The sequence below is a fragment of the Lampetra fluviatilis genome, chromosome 30 (genome assembly GCF_964198595.1).
Source record: "Lampetra fluviatilis chromosome 30, kcLamFluv1.1, whole genome shotgun sequence".
Lineage (NCBI taxonomy): Eukaryota > Metazoa > Chordata > Hyperoartia > Petromyzontiformes > Petromyzontidae > Lampetra > Lampetra fluviatilis.
Window position 1 is genome coordinate 9,712,822 of NC_136304.1, and position 18,282 is coordinate 9,731,103.

At 46.5% G+C, this 18,282-nt stretch overlaps 1 protein-coding gene across 1 annotated transcript in view; it reads right to left on the reverse strand.

Annotated features, from left to right (window-relative positions):
- Positions 1–18,282, reverse strand: part of LOC144943254 (polypeptide N-acetylgalactosaminyltransferase 2-like) — a 74,575-nt gene that overhangs the window by 49,592 nt on the left and 6,701 nt on the right. The window contains exons 2-3 of the mRNA XM_078870584.1: positions 2,888–2,969; positions 143–296 (exon numbers count right to left, since the gene is read on the reverse strand). Coding sequence (XP_078726710.1) covers positions 143–296; positions 2,888–2,969 — 236 coding nt within the window. The remainder of the gene's footprint in view (positions 1–142; positions 297–2,887; positions 2,970–18,282) is intronic.

The following is an 18,282-nucleotide window of genomic DNA, read 5'->3' on the forward strand; positions in this document are numbered from 1 at the left end:
TTATTGTTATCTAAATCATGTCACGTCATCATCATTACGACCACCACCACGACCGTCATCAACACCACCATGACCACCATCAACATCACCAGGCAGACCACCAGCATGACCATCACCACCGTGGTGCCAGTGCTCGACTCACGCGTCGTGCCGGGTGTCCGGAATGCTGCGGTCCATCTTGAGTTTATCGCTCTCCACCTGGTTGAACTTGTTACGGTTGTATGGGTCCTGACCAGGCCTCACCAGTGTACTGCCGATGTATATGCTCTGATCGAAGTCCCTCCACCGTACCTTGCCTGCCAATATACACACACACACCGACACAAGGATTCCCCATTTAGTCTTCTATATTTGGGAGGCAAATGCTGTTAGTGAGCACCTATTAAGGCTAGGGAGGCACACAATGGACGATGTGGCGAGGCCACGGGTGCTTGAACACTTCTGCCTCCCATGTAATAATGTTCACATATTGGGCCAATTAGCCATTTAAGGAATCCATAAATTACAATTTTCTTCCCGGCACTTGCTGTCACGTTGCAGAAAATGTTTACATACTGTACTAAGTACTAATTTAAGGCTGAGTTGACTTAGGGGACGGCCAGTAGCAATTCAGATAATCTCCACTGATATCAACCTTGGCCATGAATCTAATTCAGGTCACTGGTTTTATAGCGCAATGCGCAAACTATTCTGCAACTGCTACAACCGTACAAACTAACTCACACACACACACACGGGAATACATGCGTACATAAAGGCACAAAAAGACAAAGATCCCCCATAAAGCCTTATCAGACTTTTGGGGCAAGTGCTGTTCGCGAGCACCTATGAAGACCAGCGCGACACACGAGGGGGTGGATGGCCAGCACCATGCCAGGCCGCCTTTGTCTCTCTAGTTGCAATGTTTACACATTGCACCAGGTACTCAGTTGAGGCTGAGTCGACCGAGGGGAGGCCCAGCTAGGACCGGTTCAGATAATCATCACTGGTGTTGGCCATGAGCGGGAATCGAACTCGGGTTGCCGGATTCATAGCGCAGCACGCTAACCGCTATACCACTGCTCCCCTTTACATAAAGACACACACACACGTGTTCAGCGCAGCCAAACAAAGCTGCCTAAAAACAAAAATGATCGATGAACAAGGAAATAGCCTCCTTGGTAAGACACAAGTAGGAGTCCGGCGCATATAAAAACGTCGAAGAAAACAGGGGCTGCTTGTAAGGCAGTTATCACAATCGCACCGAATCAATACAATAACAATTTGCTTTTAGTATGCTCCTGTCAAAAATACCAAGAGCTCTCTGGATGCAGCCAAGAAAAAAGGAAATAGTTGCGGGCAATATTTTAAGAAGGTACAGTTTAAAACCACATCGACATTCCTGCGATTGTTTTACCGCGTTCTCATTTTAGATCACGTTGCCTTACTTTATCCCAGTGACATTTCGATTTGCCCTGCGAGGTGAACAAACGTCTCTTCGGAATTCCTTCAAGTGGGCAGAGGCCCCCCCCCCCCTCGCTGCCACCGCATCGAGAAAATAGGCCCCCCCCCCCCCATCTCGGAAGAAGACAACGACGAGGCGGAGCGACTTCAATAGCAGTCACATCAATGGGCCTCTCTTCTCTCAGCACCAGACAAGGCCGCTAACGGTGGCCCCGCCGCACGGCACCCCGATGCGTCGTAATTCTCCAATACCGGGGGTTGGGTTGCGCGCCTTTATAATCCGGTACGTGGTCTGGAACATCAGTGCTCGTTGCAACGCGGTGAGATGATGAGATGGCAAAAATAATTTTCGTGGATATTTATAAAATACAAGTTACGGTGTTTGATATTTACCACGCATGTTTTGCAACGACCCTAAGGCGATACGGCCCAGCATCGTTCGCCGCTCATTCCGGGGGTTTGCGGTTCGACTCCGGCGGGCAGCCCTGGTAAATACTTTGCGGGCGCATTGACCATGATACATTGCACGCCGTCCGCTTCCCAGTGGACGTTAATCATCCCCCCCGACATCACTTGAAACAAGTAGGCCCATTCCGGGCTGGGGGTCATTGTCCAAATTTGCCACGTTAAATAAATTACCCGAACCACTTCACTACCTCTCCTCCAGTGGGCATTGATTCTTAAGAGAATTCATTAGGGCATTTAGGCACTCCCCCCGCCCTGCATTTCTCCCACCCCCTCCCATTGTTTCTCTCTACAGGGGTATCAGAGGTTAGGAAGACACCAGGATTGGAGAGTTTATTGAAACAGTCAATTGAAACGTGGTATAGACCGGTATCCAATGCACTGTAGTCTGTAATGTGTCTGTGCTGGTGTCAACCCCTTTTCACATCCTCTTGTGTGTACCTGAATCGTTTCGTTAACAAAAATACTTTTGGGAAGAAAAACATTTTCCGATAACTACTCATTTGAGATTGCACATAGCAATCATCGCCCCCCCCCCGCACTACTGTGAAACTACGCAGACCGTGTCTGTGAAATATAGCTCCTTCGCACTGGTAGCCTCACGCTATAAGAATGATAGCGCCATTGCAAACTTACTCAATTATTATTATGAAGAACCTACCGCTGGCTCCGGGCCACGATTGGACATGTGAGCCGCATCATCTAATTTGAGCAGAGACACACCGTGGCGTTGGACATAGGCGTGACGAATGAAATACAGATACAATGTATCACTCTCCGATGTGTTTTTGGGTCGCACTGCGCATTATTCTGAGGTTTCGCTCCACACAACAGTCGACCCACGTGCTTTCACGTGGAGAGCAACGTCATACATTACGCCTAACGCTCGCGAAAAAATCCCCGAAAACACATCGGAGAGGCGTACGGCACAACCGCGAAAACCCACGCAGTCGTGCGCTTGCAGCTGCTGTCCACGTACCTGGGGTAAGAGACTCGGTGGGAAGATTTCCGCCTTCGCCCGCGATCACAACATCCCGTTCCAGGTTGGGCATCAAGTTATCCTGGAAAAGAAAAGAACGCTCGCTAGAGCAAGGTGCACACACATGTGGCCGTGCGTGTTTCTCTCTCGAGTTTAGATTTCCGCTTGCGGACAACATCAGTGGTGAATATCTGAACCGGTCGTGGGCTTCCCCCTAGGCCAGGGGTGTCCAAACTTTTTGCAAAGAGGGCCACATTTGATAAAGTGAAGATGCCCGGGGGCCAATAGTTCCTTTTGACATTGTTTTAACCACAAAAGTTACGTGGAAATACACACCGTTATAAAACAATTTTCATTGTCACAATTACCTTTATTTTTCAAATGACAATGTAACCAAATATAAGCCACTCAGGCAGACGGGAACAACTCTAAAAACGCAATTCTGCCTTTCATTCAGTCTGATAACATTGAACAAACTGTATAGAATAACTTAAATTTCCATGAGTTTTATGATGTATTTATTCTGACAGAGCTGGCGAGCCATAACTAACACATTATAAGACCGAAGCTGCGGGTCGTATGAAATCTGCCCGCGGGCCGTGATTGGCCCGCGGGCCGGACTTTGGACATGCCTACCCTAGGCCAACTGAAATCGAGTACCTGGTGCGGTGTTTAAATATCACCTCTGGAAGGCCGGCAGGGTACCCCTTATGTACCGTGCCAGCCTTCATAATTGCTTGCGAACGACACTGCCGCCAAAAGTCTGTTAAGGCTACACGGGGGATCTTTGTATATGGCTTCATGTGTGCGTCTCTCTCTCTAACACTACCAGTCCATGAGCCCAGACCAGATATTTCGCTTGTCGGTACCACCTGAGGAGGCATAATTTGAGTGGTTCCAATTTCATTATGTAGCCGATAAAAATTAATTACGTCATAACCATTTGAAATGATTGCGGTTTTCAAAAGTTTACTCTTTCTAGCCATATAAATACAGTAAAACCTTGGATTGTGAGTAACTTGGTCTGCGAGTGTTTTGCAAGACGAGCAAACATTTTAAATAAATATGAATTTGATAAACGAGCGAGGTCTTGCAATACGAGCAGTACGTGTATACGCTTTGTCTGCCGAGCATCACGTGATCACAACTGATATACGAGTGCTTTGATAAACGAGTGCTTTGGATTACAAACACGTTTCCGGAACGAATTATGCTCGCAATCCAAGGTTTTACTGTACATCTAGACTTCAAAAGGTTTTGCTGCATCAGGTGGCACCAATTCCTGCTCTGGCCCATGGGCTATGAAGAAGACTCTCAGCCTTTGTGCAGCATCCAAAAACCATCAGCAAATGCTGAAGGAGTGCATTGTGGTCCTCTCGTGGTCATTTGGTCAGCTTCAAAATAAATTTGAGCAAATTAAACCAACTGACAGGCAGCATCAAATTGATTTGTGACCCAAGGCAAGAGGGACCACAATACAAACTCTTCAGAAACTGTTTATAGTTTTTCATAATGCATAAAGGCCAAGCGATTTTTTACAAGTTTACAAACGTTTGCGCTTTGTTTGAAACGTATGGGTTTCCAGCCTGCACTACTTTTCTGTGATGATGGGTTATTCTTGTAATTTATAGATTTAACTGAGGAGGCCAGTGCCTTAAAGCTGGCACTTCTGAAAGCCACGGTTGATGCTCGAAGTCCGTATTGATATCAAAGTCCGTGTTGATGCCTGCACTGGCCTAAGCCTGGGCTAATTTATAGGTATGTATGTATGTTGAACTTCATTTGCACCGTACGTAGCCAACAGTGCCAATCAAAGGTACAGGAGGACAACAAACTAAACACAAAAAGCAGTTATAAAGAAATTAGTTTACAATCTGGATTTAAAAGTGCAAGCTCCAGTGGCTTCCTCATATCCGAAGGAAAAGCGTTCCGGACGGTGACGGAAGCGCATCTGAAAGGGCGCAATGCAGTGACCGTCTTTGTTGGATGGTTAGCAAACAGCCGCTGCTTCGAGGGTGACCAGAGTTTGCGTGATGGTGGTTTATGCTCTTTGACGAGATCAGCGAGGTAAATTCCTGGCACGAGGTATCTTTCAGGAGGCAATCTGCTTCTATGATGAGTGTATTTTGGTTAACCAGGTGGTGAGAGTTCAAGAAACCAGGATGAGTCTCATTTGCAAGTACAGCAATTGAAGCAAATATACATCAGAGCAAAAAAAACTACGGTCACATAAAATTATTTTGCTGTCTTTTCTTGGATTTTCTGTTTGCACTTAGTCACATAGTCACTTTAAGATGTTTTCTTGTTCATTTTTTTGTTTTTTGTTTGTTGCGGTTGCACCCGATTCAAGAGCCGAATGGCTCACAGGGCTATACCAAATAAATGAAACTGAAAAACAAAAGTAAAAAAAGATTACACAAACATAAATCAATGTGAAACAATAAATTCCCGTTGCGTAGTGTATCTAGTTCGTGGCAATGAGAGTCATGTTTGAATCTCTGAGACGGGGTGTTTCCTCGGGACACAAACCTCTTGTTTAATGTGCCTAACCTGAACTTCTAAAAACCCTGGGTTGAATTCCTTGTGGCTGGTGGTCCTTTCGGAGGCAACATGGTGAACATAACCGTCGCACTGACGAGTGTCATTATTAGAGAGAGAAAAAAACGCCCCGAGATTGTTTGCTCGAGGAGTCCATTGCGTAATCATGACACGCAACTTGCCTTACAATGCCACGTTGCGATCATGGGTCACAAACCTTGGCCTGCAAAAACAAGTCTAACCAGCTTCCCCCCCCCGCCCCCGTATATAAAAAGGAAATAGTTATCTTCTTGGTTCTTTCGGTAAAGTCACGTAGAAGGGAAATAATAAAATAATAATACAAATTAAAAAAACATAATAAAATCATTCTCACAACGTTTCGGCCACAACGCAAGCAGCCGTCCTCAGGTGAAGACCAGGTCTGACGCTGTCTCCCCGACAGACCTGGTCTTCACCTGAGGATGGCTGCTTGCGTTGTGGCCGAAACGTCGTGGGAATTATTTTATTATGTTTATTTTTATTATTTCATTATTTCCATTCTACGTGACTTTACCGAAAGAACCAAGAAGATGAATCCCTGCAGTCACGAAAGCTTTAAATCGAAATTTAAGTCTAACCAGCTTCCCCCGTATATAAAAAGCAATAGTTAATCAACCAACCTGTACTGTCATTCATTCATCGATCCGTTGTTTGTCCCCTCTCTCCGAAGCAGGGACTAACTCCTGCCCTGGCAATGTGGAATTTTCCACCACTGGCTCAGCCGGCCCTTCGCTTGTTTGAACAGGGAGAGGCATTACGCCGACTTGATCGTCTTTAAGGTTGCGTACAAAACTCATGGACAACAATAACAACATCAAAGCTGCCACCGTCGATGCCTTGACCAACCTGCGCTGACCAGCGTGGTGAAGTACGGTCAAATAACCCCGACAACCCACACGGAGTGGCGATGCCCTCACCAGCTTAGGAAATTGTTAAAGGGGGCTGCACATTCGTGGTAATTGTATTTTTGCCCCTGTGATTAGCTATCTCAAGACTGTGCAACATTGCTTATCACTGACCCAGTGGGAATTCTTTATTGATATGACAGAGCCAGTCTGCCCAGAGCAGTGTTCCTTCACTAATTATCAGAGGGGGGGCCACTTCCTCCGATAAGACATCATCAGCGCGAGGGCCGCCACACATTCGAAACCACTGGGGTTTTACAGCACGATGATGATGATGATTGGGGGGGTGTTATCACTCTTTGTGAATTGTCGGGGGCCTCAAGTCAGTGGCCGCCAGGGGCCCACGGGGTCTTGCAATGAAGAACAATGGCCCAGAGAATGACCCCAGGTGACCCCAGAGGGGAGACGTGTTGAGTCAACTCCCTCCCAACATGGATTTGAATTCAGGTTCTTCTGGTTCACTCCGGCACCTTAAGAACGGCACTGATGTTGTTAGTCGTGTCATAACGCGTACATTCATCATTTGGCATGTAATGATTCCATAGATCAGAATTGATTATTACGCAACTGTTCACGTATTATGCAATTCATATGCTAATATACCTCAGCTGATGCAACTAATGAGAGTGTACATTCAAATTAAACAAAAGGGATATTGTTGAATCGATTAAGAGAGCCGGAATCATGATAAGACTGCAGCCAGAATATCGACTGTACTTTTGTAGCACACACTATCATGCGGGTGATGCCACATCAACATATGTTGCTATCATCATCATGATGATAATTCATCAAGTTGCACAGGTGAATCATTATACACCAAATATAACCATCACCAAATTCAACAGTGGTTGTGCCATGGAGAGGGGATCAGCCCTCACCATGGGAATGTGGAATTTCCACCACTAGTTCAGGGATGCCAACAGATCGTAGACGGGCAACTTGCCCATCCTCGTCTGGGCTGGAATTCAATGACGTTCAAGGGAAACTTTGACAATCAAGTTGGCTAAACCCACGCAGTCCCGCCCACCTGTCCGGGCGATCCTGCCATTCTCACTTTGAAACGTGCTGTGTCCCAAACCGGACCTCGCGGCAGAATCAGGACCGCACACGACATGGAGCGCTTGACAGATGAAGCCCATTACCGCTGCCCAATGAAAGCGCGCTCGGGCTCGCTGGCATCCCCCCCCCCACCCAGCCCCCCACCATGCGTGGGGACACTGAAGGGCCAGCCGCCGTTCATCTCTGTCAGCCCAGGCGACTCGCACGCTCACTCCCCCGCTCGCCCGCTCTCCCGCTCCCCCGCTCGCCTGCCTGCTCCCCCGCTCAACCGCTCGCCCACCCGCTCCCCCGTTCCCCCGCTCGCCCATCCGCTCCCCGGATCGCCCACCCACTCCCCCCTCGCCCACTCGCCCACTCCACCGCTCGCTCACATAATGGACCACTCGTTCCCACACTCACTCAATTAACCATTCTCACGATCGCCCACTCGCTCGGGCGCTCCCCCACTTGCATGAAGGTCCACCCGGCAGCGCACACGAGGAGGTGGTGTGGCCAGTGCCACATCCGACTGCCTTCGTCTCCCAAGGGCTGTTTACGTAAAGCACCAGGTACTAATTTACCAGATATTTACCAGATATATCACACCGGTGTTGACCGTGAGCAGGAATCGAACTCAGGTTTGGAGTGCAGTGCGTTAACCACTGTGCCACCGCTCCACCCAAATATAATAAAAATACACACACCTATTCAGACCGAGGCAGTGCACAAGGGGGTGCGTGGTCAGAACCATACCGAGCCGCATATGTATATGTCTCTTCATTGCTAGTGTTTGAACACCACACCGGGTACTCATTTTAAGGCTGAGCGGACCAAAGGGATACCAGGAACAGGTTCTAATATTCGGCATTGGTGTTGGCCACGTGCGGGAATTGAACTCGGGTAGCCAGGTTCGTAGCACAGCAGTGCCACCGCTCCACCCAAATGTATTAAATACATATGCACAACCACAAGCAATGTTCATTAATTATATTTCAGATAAGCATACAGTACTTGACTTTGACATTGCCTTGCACTTGCTTACTGCAAGTGTAATGAGCCTATAACAGCGCATATTCCGCGTCGCCCGGCATGATAAATGACATTCAATCATTTTTTTCGATTTTCCTAACTAGGCGACATCTCACAGTGCTGTACACATTTAGCTCGGACGATGTATGGCAGATTGCAGCGTGTGTTTTATGGTGCACACCGACCGCTCATAAGTATGGTGAATTGCATCAGGGCAGCTAGAGAGCTTTGTTACCCTGTCTGTGGCTCGTAAACTACGTGTGTGTGAGCGCGTACAAAGCCCACCGTGACCTCGTTCCGGTATGCTGGGTATATCATCGTGATCATCATCGGCCAGCCAAACCACTGCTGGATGAAGGCCTCTCACAATCCTGCAATGTGATAATCCACAGAGCACCTGCATCGCACGCTTTGAGATGCACTTCTGCAGCCGTCTGGAACGCTCTTCCTTACGATATTGGGAAACCACTGGAGTTATGCACTTTTAAATCTAGATTGAGAACTCATTTCTTTAGAACTGCTTATTGTGTTTAGTTTGTTGTCCTTCCCCCCACTGCTTCGATTAGCACGATTGGCTCCGTACGGTGCGAAAGAAGTTCCCCATACATACATTCATAAAAGCTGATTTAATTACTCCATTTCCTCGGCTGACGTCCTATCATTATTTTTGACCATCAGCCATCTTTCCTTCTAGCGATGTGTCCTGTCCAAGCCCGCATACTTGTCTGAACAGACATAATGACATCTGTGACCTGCATGTGTTCTCTCATCCCTGTGTTCCCCTTTCTGTGAACGACAATACACGATGATTTAAACGAACTTAGAAATGTGCTTAAGGAAAAATGCGTTGGTTAAATGCATACTACCTGCTCTGACATACGGATCAGATGCACGGTCATTCGTGTAGAATAAAAACTGTATTTAGAGTGCAGGAAGAATCCAATGAGCCATGAAGCTCTTTTCAAAGATATCCAGTATGGGCAGGTCAGCAAAGTTATAGCAGCAAATGATAAAAAAACGATTAGAGTGCAAAATCGCAAAAAGGGTAAACAAGTCACTAAATATAAACAAACAATAGAATTGATTATATTAGTCGATTTATCAAGTGTGGGCAAGGTAGCAAAAACAACAGTCCCAGACCACACCAAGATTATGGAACGAATACTGAAAATTTCGATTTAAAGCTTTCGTGACTGCAGGGATTCATATTCTTGGTTCTTTCGGTAAAGTCACGTAGAAGGGAAATAATAAAATAATACAAATAAAACATTATATAATAGTATATTATGTTTTCTTTTATTATTATAATATAATATTATATAAAATATTATTTTATTATTTTATTATTTCCCTTCTACAGAAACTGAAAAGTCTCCAACATAAACATTGCGAGATCCGTGCTGGAAATTACACTGAGCGTAAGTCACATCGGGTTTTTAATTAATCCAAGAAGCCTCAGTGAGCCTCAAGACCTGTTATCAAGAGGCGCCTGCAATGGGATGTTTGGTCAGCGTTCATTAAAGGAGTGTTTTACGCTTGGGAGAAAACCAGAGAGTGTGGAAAAAATGTCACGCATGCGAGGGTATGTCAGGTTTACAACCCGCTTTCTATACTGCGCTCTGGCCACTGCATCGCCCAGGCTGATAGTGAATAAATACCATCTGTTGTTCCACTGGTCACCATGTTCTTGTTTTTCTCTAGAGAAGGCCACGTAGCTCGATTTGGTGGTGTTGGATAATTTGCCAAGCAGCCTGGACCAAGTTTAGTTCACGTTGCAGCTATTTCAAAGCACATTTGGCTCTGATGGCAACATAACAAAACCCGGAAAAGTACACATGTATATCGCTTATTCTGGGCAGCATAGCATGGACAATTAATGTACATCAGTAACCACGTAAATTATCTCATCTTAAATACATTTATATATGTGCCTTATTCCGCTGCGGTTTACAACAATTAACAAATTGGACATGAGTGGTTGAAATAAACAGTGGGGTTGTTGTTAAAAGTGGTAGTGGTGTAGCTATGGTGACAGGAGAACAGGCGGGAGTGATTAAGGAAGGGTTGGAGTAGTCAAAGGGGGTTGGGTATTGATAGCGGTAGGGGTAGTGATAAGGGTAGTGATAGGGGTAGGGGTAATGACAGCGGTTGGGGTCGTGATAGGGGTAGTGATTGCGGTTGGGGTAGGCCTGGTAGTAGCTGGAAAGCGGGGCCTGGGAGCAGCAGTAGCATCACGGCGAGGGACAAGAGACGGTTTTAAGGGACGAACGCAAGCAGGTTAGTGAATGTGATTGTTTTATCTAAAAGCACCGCTGTGGGGAAAAAAACACATATAGTTGTCTCTGGAATATCCCTGCCTTTGCCACCAGAATGTGGAATTCCATCCCTGTCTCAGTGCACAACACCCTACATCTAAGAAAATAGCCAACAGCGAGGGTGTCGGTTCCAACATGGTAATCTTATGGCGAGACTCGTCCCCACCATTCGAATGTGCAATCTCCTTGAATTTCCACCATTCAAGGAGATTAGTGTCACCCCATGGCCAGTTTGAGCACGGAGGCACTTTCACCTGACACAAATGACACGGGGCAGAATATTGTATAATCTCCCGGACACGAGCACAAATAGGCCGGGGATTAAAGCCAGGCCATCCCAGATCAGTGATCATCTCAGCCAAGTTGCTATGGTGAAAGCCAAGGTGATGGCAGTGAGAAGAGAGGCAGCGTAAACACACAACGTGCCGTCAATTACAACCGACGCATGTTCATTAGTGAGCACTCCAGCAAGCGTGCAGGGAGGGCGCGCAGGGAGGGCGCGCACCTGATGGGTCGGGACAGCTATTCTCCGCATGCAAAAGTGTGCAATGAGGAAATGGCAACCCAACACAAAATAAACTCTTGACAGATATTTCAGAGTTCAGCCCTATCGCCCTGTTGGCCACTCCTGTTTCAGTCGACACATTTTATTCTTCATAGGGCATAAGCCCTTTCCTTCAAACCACAATTGGGTTTGGAGGTTTGAGAATAATCCATGGGGATTCAGTTAGAGATATCCCACTGACAATCAATGACCTCAGCTTCTGCATCATTGCACATTGAAAGCAAACTGCAGCAGCTACATTGTACCCAGTGTATTAGGAGAGTGTTAAAAGATGTAATAAGTTCATCGAGGTTTGTGAGAGACAAGTTAAATGTTGTTTTCACAATGATTTCTGCCTATTATTTGAGTGGAGTATCTATAAACGGACCGCCTTGTAATCATACAGTTACTGTGAGCGAGTTGAATTTTACTGACGCTCAATTCTACTGCGTAGAAATCCAATAACTGGCACGACCGCGGAGGGTAGAGCTAATGAAAGTTTGACGAATGCATTGAATTTTAGTTTTTTCAATGAAGGTTCGAGCAGAGGGAGGGAGTTTCCATTCCCTATAAATGAAGCGTGACTCAAGAACTCTAGATTCATCCAGTTGGAGTTGTTTCTTGTGTTACCCAACAATCCAGCACTGTGGAAGAAAGTGAGGGTTGATGGATCACCGCAAAGATTTTGTGAAACACCCTTCTCGTATAGGCCTCAAGGAGGTGCCATAGCCGGGCTCACCAGGAGAAGGCAGTACGGAAAGTGGACTAATCGCCATCTGTTCCCATTTGTATGGCGATAGAGTGTTGCCCCCTCTCGCATGCATGGGTTTCCTCCGGGTGCTCCGGTTTCCTCCAACTTGTATAATGAACACTCATCATTAATTGGCTGAAAACATCTTACGATAAAAACTCAAAGCAGGATCCTCCTGAAGAAGTCTTACTCACTGTGGCTCTCCAACATAAACTAGTGAATAAAAATAAACAACCGCAAAGGTTTTAATACTTAGGCCTTTTTTTTGCTGATTTTTCCAAACGTACGTGAGACAACTTACACGGTTAGGAGAGAAAAACATATCCGAGGAAGGGAAGACCTCGGCATTGTGTTTCTGAATTATGGCCAACAATCTGGTACATAAACTAAAAACAAACTATTTATTTTATGAGGCATGGCCCACTTAGCTATATAGTTCTTTTTCAGAAGCGACCTGGCCACAAATTATAGCTCAACGAAGTGGCTTATCACGTGGAAATTCATAGCAGCCAAATACTATAAACGCACGTTGATTCTAATTATGGAATGAAAAATCGGAGGGCTCGGAGAAAAATGCACATGACCACAGGGAGAACATGCAATCTCCAAATATATAGGGGTCAGGGTCGAGATCGACCAGGCGAGGTAGTTAACAACTCGCCACTCTGAAACCTCACTCTACTTTTTCAGGGGAAGAGAAATAGTGAGAGTTAGATATGGGAAAATAATGGCAGAGGGAATGCTGTTCCCTACGACAGCATAAAAGAGACATGAGCCTCTTAAAAAGAAGCCCACAGAGGACAATGACTTTAAATTCAAATCCCTGAGGGAATGGATCAATGCGCTAGCCATTGGCATCAATTCCTTAAATAACACCCAGGCCCAGAGTTGTCTTTTTAAAGCCTCAAGTCTAAGCGTTTTGGATCCTTACCAGCCGCCCAGGCCCAGACATTGAACCCATAATCCTAGAGGTACCCTCCCGGTGCTTTCAGACGCTCATCAGCTCGGGCACCCAAGAACCCAGAATCCCACTCCACCCATTTCTCTGCACCTACGCCATTTACTCTAAAACCAGCAGCAATTGATCTCGTGCAGCGTGGGAATTTATTGCACGCCCGACCAAAAAAAATCAATTGCAAAATAAAACGGACAATTATATTGCATGCGGAAGCTACGTAAACAGGTTTGATGATGAAATGGCTGTTGTGGTGGGTAATCGGTGTACATAACTCTAGCTTTACCCTCACGAAGGGAGCGGTTAGACTACTTGTCGCTCTGCCCCTGCAAATTCGCGTCTGTCCGTTTGCCCCGTCTGTCCGAGGACACTGTATATGCTTTCAAGAACGCTACAAAACCCCTCAACCCACCGGCTATGAAGCTCACCACACGATTTACCAATATACCATTTTCCCAGAACTGTTGTAATTTTCAGGCGAGACTGGCAACAACATAGCGTACTTTCACAAAAAAATAATAAGCGCGATGTTGCATACCAATGCCATTAGTGCAATGCGTGCCAAATTGGAATTTTGCAGGGGTAAGCTTGCACACGCTGGAAGTGCGTGTCTGCTGCTACGTGCCTTTAAAATAGTTCCCTGAGCATGTTGAATTTCACCAATAATTATTTCATATATACACACGCTCCCTTAATCGACTTGCTTGCTAGCTTGTTGTAGAGATCTTTACGAAAGGTGGGTGCGCAAACAGTTTCCCAAAGGTGGAAAGTTCACAATCTCAGCCCAGTTACATATGACCACACATGCAAACATCAAGTTTGGTTCTGCAGTTGAATTTGGTTAAACTGCCAATTTAACAAATATAGGTCTCAGTGGCAGAGTGGATGGGAAAGTTCTGCACCCTAGGGTGTAGACCAAAGGTTACTTGAAGGGATGTCAGAAGTAGTTATGCGATACCTGCTTCCGTGGGCCAGTCCCTAACACAAAGGACTGTACTGCTCTGGGAGAGATCCAAATGGATACTTTTGGATGTATCATCACATGATGCCTCTTTGCACAATCAGGATATAATTGGAGTGGGTGGAGGCAAAACGCTGAGAGAGGTGAGTATGTAGAGCCGTTTTTAAGCACATTAACATAGTGGCATGGTTTCGAAAGGAGATATTTTTATTTTAACTATACAGTATGTATGTTGAACTTCTTTTGCACCGTACGTAGCCAACCGTGCTTATCGGAGGCGCAATGCATAGACGTGTTGGCGCTGCATGACTTTCCCTCTTAATTCACACAAACATACTTGTCGCCATCACTGCCAAATCAGTTTACAAACACGGTTATGCTAGCAAATAAATAACCACTTGTTATGATTCTCAGGGAAGAAAACGAAAGTGAAATTGAGTTGGAAGCTGCATTGGTCCCCTTTCATGGATGTTAAGCCAGTTTGCACCCACACTGACAAACCTTTGCACACCTGAATATTTCAGTCAATTTAAAAAACACAAATAACTCTAAAAGTCCACGTGTGCCCTGTTTAAATGAACGGTGAAGAGTGATCATCTCCGTTGTCAATACTGAGTCAGCAATGTGAATTCCACATTTCCCTGATGGGAGAAAGTCTGCCCCATTAGGATAAGCAATGTTAATTTTCCAGTTTGGTTAATGATCTTGAATGGATGATGGGCAGAGAAAAAATAAACCTCTGATCCAGCTTTAAACTCGCGCTCTTTTGGTTGTAAAGGGGCCAGATGTACAAAGAGAAGACCCCCTCCTGAAAAAGTGTCCTAAGACTCAATTATGGTTTATTTATCAGCCATTCTGCAATGGGGTTCTTGAGACAATAGACTGACTCCCTCCGATGGGGTCTTCAGACAAACTACCAGACTGGACTCTGATGGGATTTCTGTATAATAAACTGATCGGCCGGTCTATGTTGGGGTCTCTAGAAAGACTGGCTGGTCTATGATGAGGTCTCTAGACAACAGGCTGACCAACCGGTCTCTGTTGGGGTCTCTCTAGCCAACAGACTGATCGACTGGTCTATGATGAGGTCTCTAGACAACAGGCTGACCAACCAGTCTCTGTTGGGGTCTCTAGACAACAGACTGATCGACTGGTCTATGATGAGGTCTCTAGACAACAGGCTGACCAACCGGTCTCTGTTGGGGTCTCTAGACAACAGGCTGATCGACTGGTCTATGATGAGGTCTCTAGACAACAGGCTGATCAACCGATCTCTGTTGGGGTCTCTAGACAACAGACTGATCGACTGGTCTATGATGAGGTCTCTAGAAAGACTGGCTGGTCTATGATGAGGTCTCTAGACAATAGGCTGACCAACCGGTCTCTGTTGGGGTCTCTAGCCAACAGGCTGATCGACTGGTCTATGATGAGGTCTCTAGACAATATACTGGCCGGCCTGTCTCCGACCGCCCCCAATTTACAATGCGGCGTTACCTTCATAATATCCAGGATACGATGGCATCGTTCTCATTTGTGAATAATTGCCCCAAGGACCACGAATATTGATTGCGGCCCACCCACCATTTAAAAAAATAAACATCAAACGAAACATCCATTCTAATGGAAAAAAGGGCTGTGAGAGGTCACGGTTGTTACTTAAAACGTGGGCCATGTCAGGTCACAGAGATTCGAAAGCTGGGCTTCCCTGCTAAAGCAGCCCGAATATATAAATAGCAATGCAAGAGAAGACGAATCTTGTGAATGACTGTACCGCACGTGTGTGTGTCTGTGTTAGTGGGGAGCAGGAGGCCAATGGTTAGCGAGCTGCGTGACTAACCCAGACACCCGACTTTAATTCCCGCTCATGACCAATAACAGTGGGGAATAACTGAACCGATCCTGCACCTCCTCTAGGTTGACCGAGCCTTAAATGAGTACCAGGTGCAGTGTAAGCATTGCCACTGGGGAGACAAAGGCGGCCGGGCATGGTATTGGCCACCCACCCCTTTTTGTGCGCTGTACCAGCCTTAACAGGTGCTCACTTACAGCACTTGCCTCAACAGTCTGTTAAGGCTATATGTGGGATCTTTGTCTTTGTTATTTATATACTTCGTCGGTGTTCGCACGTGTGCCGTGAAGCTGTCCAATGGTGCTTTCGGGATGTATTGCTCCATTGCGGCTGTTAAAACAACGGGGCAAGCTTCTTAACTCCCCCCACCTCTGTCCACCCAAAGGCATATTAGGGTAACACATCACAGTTGGTCGATTGGCAGATCGGAGTGAGGTGGGGTAAAGTGTGGGTACTCCCAGCTCTTCCCAAGCATCTGGCCGGCATTACATATGAGGCCGTAATACCCCACGAGAGGGGCTCTCCGGACCTCCCCAGGGTGGAGGCGCTTGTGCCAGCAGAGGCGTGAGCAAAGCAAATGTGCGGGGCTGCAGCCATGGCCACGGGTATCCTGACGACATTTCCTGCAGAAAACCTTGACGTCTCTCCACTGTTGTCATTCGCGTGCGCGATGGCACGGCGACACACGCACAACGTGTGACCATGAACACTGTATGAAACCACGTGTTCTTAACGGCCAGTTTGCCTTCCCGCCTTCTGCGAAAAAAGTGTGCAACGTGGAGAATTTTTTACTGCCATTTCCTAGAAGCTATGACCACTGGCACTTTGATTTCCCACGGGAGGCACAGTGAGGTGATGTTCAGGCCGCCCTATGGTGCTAAAACTTAGCAAATCGGGCTTGAAGTTGTAAAGTTGCTAGAAATACATATAATATTATACGACGGGTACAATACTTAAGAAGGGGGGATGATCACCGTGAGCCCCCCGCGAGACTCACTATGGCTGTCGCAGCAATTGGCCAACTCCGCTGGAACCCGCAAGCTCGAATGTGGGCTATCCAGCAGCCGATCGTCAAACCAAGTTCTCAAGTGCAGTGAGCGGATGGTCTCAGCCTTGTCAGTAATAAATGAGATCATTATATATTAAAAAAATCACGTCTTGCAGCAAATACCGACTTGCGACGGCTAAAGGTCATAAATAAAGCGTAATGGATGACTGACACATAGCGAATGACTATCCAAAGGGCATTAAGCAGCAGCATCCAGTATTGGGTGACATGGGAGCATTGACGCAAAACTTTTATCATCGTTTTGCGATGTCACGTTTTATGGCCCGCATCCCCAAATTGTCGTGATGATCTGAAAGATGATTTATCCTACAACGGTTAATGACATGACCCCCAAGTGCGAATGGGACATATAATTTATGACGGAAACTGTTAGCAAATGCAGCAGGGTCTAAGTGGAGAGGAAGCTAATGTGTTGAAGCAAACCCACATAAAATGCGGCAAGGTAACACTCATGCTTTGTTACCTTGTGGCGAGGTAACAAAGCATGCAAAGTAATTCTAATGCTGCGCACACACAGAGAGGTCATGTGGCCAGCAACATGCTCGACCACCCCTGTCTCCCGAGTATTCATTTTAACCACGATGGACCAGGTAGTCATTAAAGGCTAAGCCAACCTAGGGAACGCCCAGCACAGGGTCACATACAATATGCTGCTAATTCTGCATGAGGAAGGAAATCGAACCCAGGTCACCAGAATTTTAACACAGCACATATAAAACTCAAAACACTTCCCCCCCCAAACAGAGACAAAGATCCCCCCTATAGCCATAACAGGCTGTTGGGGCAAGTGCTGTTAGCGAGAACCTTTGAGGCCAACATGCCTTTGTCTCCCCATTGGTACCAGGTACTCACTAGGGGAGGTACAGGGAAGGGTTCAGATATTCACCGCCGAGTTTGGTCGTGAGTGGGATTCAAACTGGGAGCACTTGGTTCGTAATGCAGTGAGATAACTACGACACTGCCGCTGCCCACACACGTGCACGCAAACTTGGCCGTGACACCAGCTGTGCATATACATGAAAACCCTTAAGAATGTTAAGGCACATATAAACTGCAAGTATTTTTTTCCAAGCCTTGACTCTTGTACCCAAGCACATGGCTGCACAAGGAATTATGCCAGCAGGCAGGAAGGCAAAGACTTTAAACCCCTGCTGTTAAATGCATGGGCGGTCCTTGACCGAGGCAAAATATCATTTAATGCCGCGAAACAATATTTACACCCTCGTCGCGAACACCTTGACTTGCTGAGAGCACTTTCCGACACGTGCAGCAACACAACTGCCTGCGCTTTACACGCGCTCGGTAATAAACGCAACCGCACCTGGCCCCACGTGCTTTATGACCTTTTGGTAGTCATCAGTGTGCCCAAATGTCATTTAGCTACCAGCTAAGTGACACA